The sequence below is a fragment of the Homarus americanus genome, unplaced genomic scaffold, assembly GCF_018991925.1.
Source record: "Homarus americanus isolate GMGI-L3 unplaced genomic scaffold, GMGI_Hamer_2.0 scaffold15958, whole genome shotgun sequence".
Lineage (NCBI taxonomy): Eukaryota > Metazoa > Arthropoda > Malacostraca > Decapoda > Nephropidae > Homarus > Homarus americanus.
The window spans coordinates 4,446-15,096 of record NW_024717923.1 but is presented as its reverse complement, the minus strand read 5'-3'; the positions used below and the strand labels follow the sequence as shown (position 1 = coordinate 15,096).

General features: G+C 39.3%; 2 protein-coding genes across 2 annotated transcripts; one reads left to right on the top strand and one right to left on the bottom strand.

The window, feature by feature from the left end:
- Positions 1 to 545: 545 nt before the first annotated feature.
- Positions 546 to 3,462, bottom strand: LOC121859060 (extensin-3-like; the record flags this gene model as incomplete). The annotated part of the gene is made up of 2 exons (XM_042355720.1): positions 3,073 to 3,462; positions 546 to 1,466 (listed from the first exon to the last, which is right to left on the bottom strand). Coding segments are annotated over exons 1-2 (1,311 nt in total), but the record flags the coding sequence as incomplete, so codon positions are not given.
- A 1,579-nt stretch (positions 3,463 to 5,041) lies between these two features.
- On the top strand, positions 5,042 to 5,596 carry LOC121859059 (hydroxysteroid dehydrogenase-like protein 2). Its single transcript, XM_042355719.1, has one exon. It carries the CDS (start codon positions 5,042 to 5,044, stop codon positions 5,594 to 5,596), a length of 555 nt encoding a protein of 184 aa, XP_042211653.1.
- Positions 5,597 to 10,651: the final 5,055 nt, after the last annotated feature.

Genomic DNA, 10,651 nt, shown 5'->3' with positions numbered 1-10,651 from the left:
TACTGAAATACAACTTCATTTCGATGCTACAATGAACCAATGTACTTTAACAGCTGAGGTCTTTAAACACAGACCACAAGGTCAATTTCTTAACCAGAGAAAATGAATTAAAAGTGAAGGAAGACGATGAGTGTCATCTTCTGAGGCTCGTGACAAGACCCGGCGCTTTGACTCAACAGAGATATACATATAGACCTCCTCCTCGGTCTCTTGCCTCCCCACACTCTCACCTCACCTCGCCTAACCTAGACTGGAGACAGTCTATTAGGCATCTCTCCACTGTGTACTGTACGCCCTCCATCCTGCGTCACGACCCAGGGCGCTGTATCCACGTGTCTCTCTCGATAAAGAACAAGTAAAAGTGATAACGAAAAACTCCTCTGTTGGAGTCCAGCAACTTTTGTTGTGTGTCAAGTCAGGAACTTTGCCTTCCGCCACCCAACTGGCCGGAACCTGAGAAGAATCTTAAACAATACCACGAAAGGCCTGGATATTTTACTGTGGGGTTTCTGAGGTAAGACACTCGCCTGTCCTCGCTCACTTACCTTCGCTTGTGTAACTCTATTTTGTATACTATATACATGACTTTCCTTTGGTGCACTAAATACATTACGTTCTTTTGGTGCACTATATTCATTACGTTCTTTTGGTGCACGATATACATAACGTTCTTTTGGTGCACTATATACATTACTTTCTTTTGGTGCACGATATACATAACTTTCTTTTGGTGCACTATATACATTACGTTCTTTTGGTGCAATACATACATTACGTTCTTTTGGTGCACGATATACATAACGTTCTTTTGGTGCACTATATTCATTACGTTCTTTTGGTGCACTATATACATTACGTTCTTTTGGTGCACTACATACATTACGTTCTTTTGGTGCACGATATACATAACGTTCTTTTGGTGCATTATATTCATTACGTTCTTTTGGTGCACTATATACATTACTTTCTTTTGGTGCACGATATACATAACTTTCTTTTGGTGCACTATATACATTACGTTCTTTTGGTGCAATACATACATTACGTTCTTTTGGTGCACGATATACATAACGTTCTTTTGGTGCACTATATTCATTACGTTCTTTTGGTGCACTATATACATTACGTTCTTTTGGTGCACTACATACATTACGTTCTTTTGGTACACGATATACATAACTTTCTTTTGGTGCACTATATTCATTACGTTCTTTTGGTGCACTATATACATTACTTTCTTTTGGTGCACGATATACATAACTTTCTTTTGGTGCACTATATACATTACGTTCTTTTGGTGCACTACATACATTACGTTCTTTTGGTGCACGATATACATAACTTTCTTTTGGTGCACTATATACATTACGTTCTTTTGGTGCACTATATACATTACGTTCTTTTGGTGCACGATATACATAACGTTCTTTTGGTGCACTATATACATTACGTTCTTTTGGTGCACTCTATACATTACGCGCCTCTTTCGTTTTAGTATGCAATTTTCATTTTAAATTTATGCAGAAAGTTTAAAAAAAATTTCTAAGAAGTCTGTTTACAATGGTTGATGTACGCTTTATATACTGTAACTCAAAATGCTGTAGAATCGTTGACTCAGACATAGTATAGCTCTCCCACGTTCATAGGATGTATCCTGATTAAGAAGTAAGGAGTTCGGTGGTGCTGGGAGGTGAGAGATGAACTGTCTGATGACCTTACAAAAATCATAACTTACAAACTGCTGTTTTTCTATTGTTCTTTGACGATGGGTATTACTTCAACACGACTGATAAACTTTTAATCTTGTGTTCGAGTACAGTACTATGGCTTAGGGTGATGCTCTGACTGAATCGTAATCACAAAATTCTCGAGAATGACCTTTATAGACAAGGCAAGAGTGAGGATGCAACATTTGCCTCCTTCTTGATGCAACACTCACCACCTCTCTCATGATACAACACTCACCACCTCTCTCATGATGCAACACTCGCCTCCCTCATCAAGCAACACTCACCTCCTGCATGATGTAACACTCACCTCCCTCATGATGCAACACTCCCCTCCCTCATGATACAACACTCCCCTCCCTCATGATGCAACACTCCACTCCCTCATGATGCAACACTCACCTCCCTCATGATGTAACACTCACCTCCTCATGATGCAACACACACCTCCCTCAAGATGCAACACTCACCTCCCTCATGATGCAACACTCACCTCCATCATGATGCAACACACACCTCCCTCATTATGCAACACACACCTCCCTCATTATGCAACACTCACCTCCCTCATGATGCAACACTCACCTCCTCATTATGCAACATCACCTCCTCATTATGCAACACTCACCTCCTCATTATGCAACACTCACCTCCTCATTATGCAACACTCACCTCCTCATTATGCAACACTCACCTCCCTTATGATGCAACACTCACCTCCCTCATGATGCAACACTCACCTCCTCATTATGCAACACTCACTTCCTCATTATGCAACACTCACCTCACTTTTATAAAAGAGTCACGAGTAAATTCACTTTCTATAAAATTACTGAATTGTTACGTAAAAACATAACCATTTTTATATATGCATTTCCTTTTATATTTTTCTTTCACCGTCACAAAATATCGACAAGTGCCCCTCCTTTTCAATTTGAACTTCGTACATTCCGCGTGACAAACATGAACCGCGTGTCTCTGCCCTACCACTTTCACTCGATTTTTTGGCAAGAGTTGTGAACGTGTGCGACCCACTACAGGAGAGGCGGCTGTACAATGTATCACGTATATTTTCCCTATCTTCTCTCTTTAATTAAATATGAACTTCGCCTTTTTCCCTTTTCATGAATGTGTTATATATATGTCTTGTGTTTTGTGCCTTTGTTCCCTGAGTTGTGTTTTATGTATCAGGTCCCTGTATTATCTTGTCTAACCTCCATATTTACATTTAATATCAAAATCTCCAGTACCATGTACAGTGAATGTATCACAGACTATATTTCACCTTGGACAGCACCACCCACTCCCCTTGGCCAACAATACTACATTGGCCAACAACTCAAACTTGTCCAACAACACTAGCTTGGCCATAACCACCACCGTGGAGAGCACCACGCCACACCTTGGCAAGCACCACCACCTTGTCCAGCACCATCACCTTGGCCAGCACCACCACCATGGCCAGCACCACCACTTTGTCCAGCACCATCACCTTGGCCAGCACCACACCTTGGCCAACACCATCACTTTGACCAGTACCATCACGTTGGCCAGCTCCATCACCTTGGCCTGCACCACCACCATGGCCAGCACCACCGTCTTGGCCAGCACCAATACCCTGTCTAGCTCCATCACCTTGGCCAGCACCACCACCTCGGCCAGCTGGTTGGCGTGAGCCCCACACAATATAAGGTGTTCCCGGTGCAGGTGGCTGAGCTGCTGCGGCTGTCTTCATTACTGCTTATTGTCTCGACATTTTCCCCGTCATTTTATCCTCCTCTAACTCTCTTATACTTTCACTCCCAAGGATGGAACAAAGCTCTACGCTATTTCTTCCTTCTTCAATCTTCTTTCAATTCAAGAAGTGAGTCACGGTAAAATACACTATACTTTTACTAGGTAGAACAAATGTTATTTTCACGAGTACATAACAGAATTCAATAATATATCATCCTGGTCATCATCATTTCAAAACTTCACATTATCCTCTGAATTCTTGTATCATTCTAGAACACGGCAAATATCCTGTCTGGCATTATTCCCAAAATCCCTCAATAACCTGGCACTGGCACCCTTCCCACTAATGAAAACATCCAAGACGTCATCATCCCAGGACAATATCATCATCCTTATTCTAACATGCTGTATCATCCTACTCGTTATCATGCCACGTTATTAAAAATCCGGTATTATGTTACTCTGGTATTTACTTGAGATCAAAATACCTCTCATAATTGGGTTGTCTTTCTGTGTATTCATCATTGACGCCACCCACTATCATAGGGCAGGTCCCTTTATTAAGTGGTGAGATACATGGTACTCGTCCGGTCCAACGAACTCACCATGCAAATAACTTCTCCTTTAGTGACTTCTCTGTTGTATGAGTCTACAGTTTGTTTTTCTACTTATATGTTTATCTAAAGTTTTACAATCCGGTTTAACGATGTAGTAATGGTATTAGTCTTTGTCCTTCACGCTATTCATTCAGCTGGAGACTCACTCAGTGTTCAGTGGACCAGCCAGCGCATATCACCGACACTCACTCATGCCCTAGTCACCCTGTAGTCTATAACCCAATGCCTCTTTATCACATCAGACACCAAACGTCACATGACCTCGTTTCACAGATTAATTACCTGAGTTTTATCTAATTAATTTAGTTTGATTTCCATTAATTTACCTGCCTTTATGACCCATCTCTCTCACAGGACTTCCCCGTTATTCACCAGATTAGAGGAAAAATTTTTTCCCGGTAATATTTTTGGGGTTCATACATTGGTGTTTATTACTCCCTGGAAACGGTATCATTTCCCTGAATATTTATATGACATAACTTCCACTATTTACTATATAAAACTGGTAACTAAAGGTGTCATGTAATCGCAAATATATTCAGGAATTTTCTATTTTAGTGATTACAAGAAATTAGTGAAAATCTTAAGGTATAGCAGGACATTTCTAAACAGCGTAAGAATTCTGTCAAATCCTTATTTATAGGAGTCCGAGTAATATTATATGTTGAACAGGCATTATGAAAGTCTTATTAGATTATAAAATTGAATGAAAGTTATTACTGAATGTACACTAACTCAAATGCTCTATACAGCTTATTACAGTGACAAAAGTTCATTCATACTGGCTATTTCTAAAATTTCTACACAGCAACATCTCAAATTAAACAGCAACATTCTAACATACCACAAATTGAACAGCAACATTCTAACATACCACAAATTGAACAGCAACCTTCTAACATGCCACAAATTTAACAGCAACCTTCTAACATACCGCAAATTGAACAGCAACCTTCTAACATGCCACAAATTGAACAGCAACCTTCTAACATGCCACAAATTGAACAGCAACCTTCTAACATGCCACAAATTGAACAGCAACCTTCTAACATACCGCAAATTGAACAGCAACCTTCTAACATGCCACAAATTGAACAGAGACCTTCTAACATGCCACAAATTGAACAGCAACCTTCTAACATATCACAAATTGAACAGCAACATTCTAACATGCCACAAATTGAACAGCAACCTTCTAACATGCCACAAATTGAACAGCAACCTTCTAACATATCACAAATTGAACAGCAACATTCTAACATGCCACAAATTGAACAGCAACCTTCTAACATACCGCAAATTGAACAGCAACCTTCTAACATGCCACAAATTGAACAGCAACCTTCTAACATGCCACAAATTGAACAGCAACCTTCTAACATACCACAAATTGAACAGCAACCTTCTAACATGCCACAAATTGAACAGCAACCTTCTAACATGCCACAAATTGAACAGCAACCTTCTAACATATCACAAATTGAACAGCAACATTCTAACATGCCACAAATTTAACAGCAACCTTCTAACATACCACAAATTGAACAGCAACATTCTAACATGCCACAAATTGAACAGCAACCTTCTAACATGCCACAAATTTAACAGCAACATACAGTACTAAAAAATGAACACCAAAATCCCATGGTACGAATTACCGAACAGCCAAACTCCAGTTTAGTTCATCAAATATGTAGATATAAAGCCCGATATATTACTTCTGAGCATCACAGCCCTGGACGAGTACTTTACATTTAGCGGCATTACATAACTCTCCCAACAGCCACCAGGAAGAACATCAAGTGAGGCCACAACACCAAACCTTTTCCCCGAGTAACAGATACTCCTTAACTATATACCAAGATATTATTAGTACATTAGACGAATTAAACTACAACAATGCAAGTAATTTTTCCTCTCATTATAAGGTGCAGATAAGGAATGTTAAAAAGTGTGAAGGAAAATTAAGTTACTCAATGCAGAGATTCTTTTAAGAAGCTCAATAATTCTGCCATCTTTGTGTGTATGTATTGTTACGCCGTCTCTTAATTTACTTTAATATCCAAGGTTCTAGGCGTAACCAAACAAAAAGTAAAGTGAAGTAAATCAAAAGTGAATATAAATAAATAAAGTAAACCTTTAAGAATTTAATTAAACAAAATACTAACACACTGAAGAGCCTCATAGGCTGTCACAACAAATTTATTCACTATCGAAACCTTTAAGACACAAATGATACTAAACATCGAAACATCAAAGAACTGCTTAAATATATAGAATAAAAATAAAGCACTGGATTACGTTAACACTACATAAACATATTAACTAACACTGAAATTAACTAACGTGAAACAACACTGAATTACTTAAATGTAACTAAGCAAACACTGATGGACACATAAGAGACAAGAATAGGTACTCACATAAATATACCACATTGGTGGCGACAGGAACAACACAGAAATAAAATGAAATATAAGTAACAGGTGACAGGTGTCACTCAAAACGACGTGAACTGAAGGACAAGAGGACTGGACAGGCGTCCGTCTACAGGTGGAGTACTATATATATGGTCGGTTCCCGCCAATGCTACGAGCCCGTGAAACATGGGTCGTTTAACGATGCAGATGGTCGTTAGAGAAACAAAGAATGCTTGTTACAATACTAAATGAAGAAATAAGATGGGCTTGAACAAATAATAACAGTTAAAACCTTAACAGCACAGGGTAAGGTGACTAGATTATATAATAGTAAATACAACACATCATTACAGGAATAATATGGAACAACATGGAAGCATGTTATATAAAAAAAATAGAAAAATACGACACGGTCGTAACAGTATGTATGTATGTATGTATATATGTATGTATGTATGTATGTATGTATGTGTTGTACGAATAATCATATAGGTGTATTGCATCTTCAAGAACATATATTTGATATAAGGTGACTATAATGTACTTATATAAACCCTACGAAACATAATTGTACATAATGATCAACTGTATCAAGGGAGACATGCCAGTAGGTTGCCGGAGTACATATTATGTTTTGAACCAGCACCTGCAGTAACATTTTCTCAGAAGAGAGTATTTGCACCTGGTTCCTGGTCATCTGGGAGCTTTCCTGTGTGTGTCAGAGAAGCTTCACCGTCATTAGCCAGTTTCCTTCTTAGCCACTGCTGGTCCGGAATATCCTCCTGGCCATTTGGTAAGACCCTAGCGAGGTCACCTGCAGCAGGGTTAAGAGGCTTCACAACCCACGGCTCTCCTCTTTATACGTATATTTATCTGTTCTTTCTTTTACTTATTTTTCCTTTGATTTATGTATTTATCAGCTTAGTAGATTATCCCTCTTCTCAGTATTTCATTTACTTTAGAAGTTGTTGAAAATTGGTTTTATTATTTGTTGAACTTTTTCTCTTTTTTAGAACGGGACCAAATAAATCAGGAAATATGAGTGCAATTATTTTTTCCCTCGTGATAAGTATGCCATTTGGGTATAATTTATTGTAGGTAACTATAGCAAATCTTTTTGATGGTCCACTGTATAATATTTTGAGGATAATATATGTGTGTGTGTGGGAATAATACTGTACATTGATTCAGAAAAACAACACAATGCTGACACACCCTAACCCCCCCACCCCCACCACAAAACACTGAGGCAACACCTGTCTAGCCCTGCCTACAACACACACACACACACACACATTCTTTGTTTATGTCTATTCCTTCTACTCCCCCACTCACATTATGCCTTTTCCTAACTTTTATTCACCTTTCCTCTTCCCCCACTATCTCATCTCCTTCCTTGACTAATCTTACCCATACTACATCTTTCCCTTAACCCCCTCCACCCAAACACTCGGCTCATAATTTTACATTCATCTACCCTCTTGTTCACGCTCTTTTCACACCGTCCCATCACTCCCTTATGCTCCCTCCACACCTCCCTCCCCAATCCCTCCTCCATGCTCACTCCACACACCCCTCCCCAGTCCCTCTCCATGCTCACTCCACACCCTCTAATATCTCTCCCATGCTCACTCCACACCCTCTAATATCTCTCCCATGCTCACTCCACACCCTCCCATCCCTTCTTCATGCCTACTCCACACCCCCCCCCCATCCCTCTCTCACCCTCCACCTCCCTTATTGTTGGAGTCTTTTGAAGGTGGAAGCGTGCTAGTGGCTGACATGATACATATAAAGCAATAACAACATTATTGCTTCTCTGATGTCAAAGCTTCAAACGTCGGTCACAGGATTCAGGTAAAAGCTGTCGCTATCAAAGAGTGTTATAATTATTTACTCCGTTACTGATCCCTTTCCTCCAACACTGAAGCTATTCTCGTCAAATTAGGATTGTTTACATATGTATTGTACCACCGGTAGCCAGCTAACAGCCAGATCTACCTCTGACTGACAGGTAGGAGTCAGATGTAAGCTGAAAGGCAGCTAACAGCATCTCTACATCTGGCAGACAGATATCTGCCATCTCTACCCTTAGATAACTGGTAGACAGATCTACCTATAATAGACAGCTAGTATTACCACCTCTACCTTTGACAGACAGCTAGTGTCAACAGGTCTGTCGTCTCTGTCAGTCAGTATCTGTCGCTACTAACATCTACGACTCTCATCACCCAATTGACGTTACTAAGAGCATCCTTGATATTATAACGAGTAGTCAGTCACCACTAGCGGCAATATATACCTCAGGAAGAATTCAGCATTATCTCTTGACAGTCAGCAATCAATTTGACTCAGTAACAGAATCTCAACCAGTCAGCAGCCAGCAGCCATCACCACTGACAGTATCGGTCTCAGTAATCGCGTTTGCCCAGGTTGAAAGCACCTTAGTTCTTAATAAGGAACGAAACCCTGAAGGTAGTATCACTTTTTCTTATTAATGACTACGTGTGTTCTGAGGCAATATTAATATCCTCCAACACAGGACAAGTTAAACACACACACACACACACACACACACACACACACACACACACACACACACACACACACACACACGCACACACACACACACACACACACACACACACACACACACACACACACACACACACACACACACACACACACACACACACACACACACACATCTCCCTGGAAACTGGTAATAAAATTAAGTCCAGGAGTGTTTACGCCAAGAGGCTAACATAATTGCGAGTCTTTGTGTAAGTCGATGTAGGAATACTGGAGGAGTTCAGATCTTTCTATACCTGTGAAAATACAGTAAGTGTGTGTGAAGGAGAACGAGTATTTAGGTGAGAAATATTCAGTACGGTATGTGGTGTATTGACGAAATTTATAAGTGAAAGATTATAGAAGTAAACAGCAGTATATAGTGGAGAATATGTTCACTGCTTCATTATGAGGGTCGTAAATTACTGTGCGAATGAGTACCTGTTGCGCTTGCACTTATTAGGTTATATATACCAGTATATACAGTGTATGTATATATATATATATATATATATATATATATATATATATATATATATATATATATATATATATATATATATATATATATATATATATATATATATATATATATATATATATATATATATTTTTTTTTTTTTTTTTTTTTTTCCGAGTGATGTAATTAAGAAAAAGTGTAAGAATAATAATAAATAACAGTAGAGGGACGTCGTGTAGTGTAACTGTGCCCCAATGTCGTCAGGAATAAAATATGAATAAAACCTTTTCCGTTTTTCGTTAAAGCTTTTGGTCTGTACTGTGTCCAACTTTCAGCTTCGTAACTCAAAGAGTGCCCGAGATATCGCCTGGACAAGCACCTCAGAAACATACAAACAAACAAACTGAGGAACTACTGGTACTCATATACTCAGGGCACGGGCTGCGCGAGGCACCTGGAGGCGGAAATGATGAAGGAGGAGGAAGGTGTACAATAAAACATTTAACAGCGCTACACTATAGCCCTCAACTAACCTAAGATATTGACTCTCCATCAAGAACTGTTTTCATATTTTAGTGAACTGACACATTTACCCCAATAAATATATTATGTTTCGCTTTACTATAAATTTTATCGGAAGTCAGACGCAGGTGCTTAAATATCAAGTTAAAGAAGAAAGGTTAATCTTGTTTATGTCCATCAGTCTTGTAATGTTAAGAGAGGAGCTGGTGTTCTTCCTCCCAAGTCGCCAGGTAACACACGTGGGTGACCTGTCACTGTACATGACAAGTCACTAATGCTGAAGACGCAGGAACTGTCACTTGAAAAAGGTATCAGGTGGAGGAGAGATGGATATCGAGAAACAAGATTTCCACCAACAATCTATTCACTTAAACCCATAGAGAGTGTAAACAGGTGCTTTTAATTAGTAAAATTATGAAGAAAAAAAAAGCACCGGCTGAAGGAGTTATGTGAGGTGTGAAGTAGACTGGAGAAGACCCCTCGATAGGTCACGAGACTTCACAGAGATTAGATGTTACGTAAAAGGTAACCAAGTGGTTACTCAACCTTAAGAAATATATGAGGAGGGAAGAGCGTCAAGAGGCTGACAGATGAGGA

What these genes read in the sequence shown, in the direction of transcription:
- LOC121859059 (XM_042355719.1), top strand. Translation starts at nt 5,042, where the DNA reads ATGCCACAAATTGAACAGCAACCTTCTAACATGCCACAAATTGAACAG.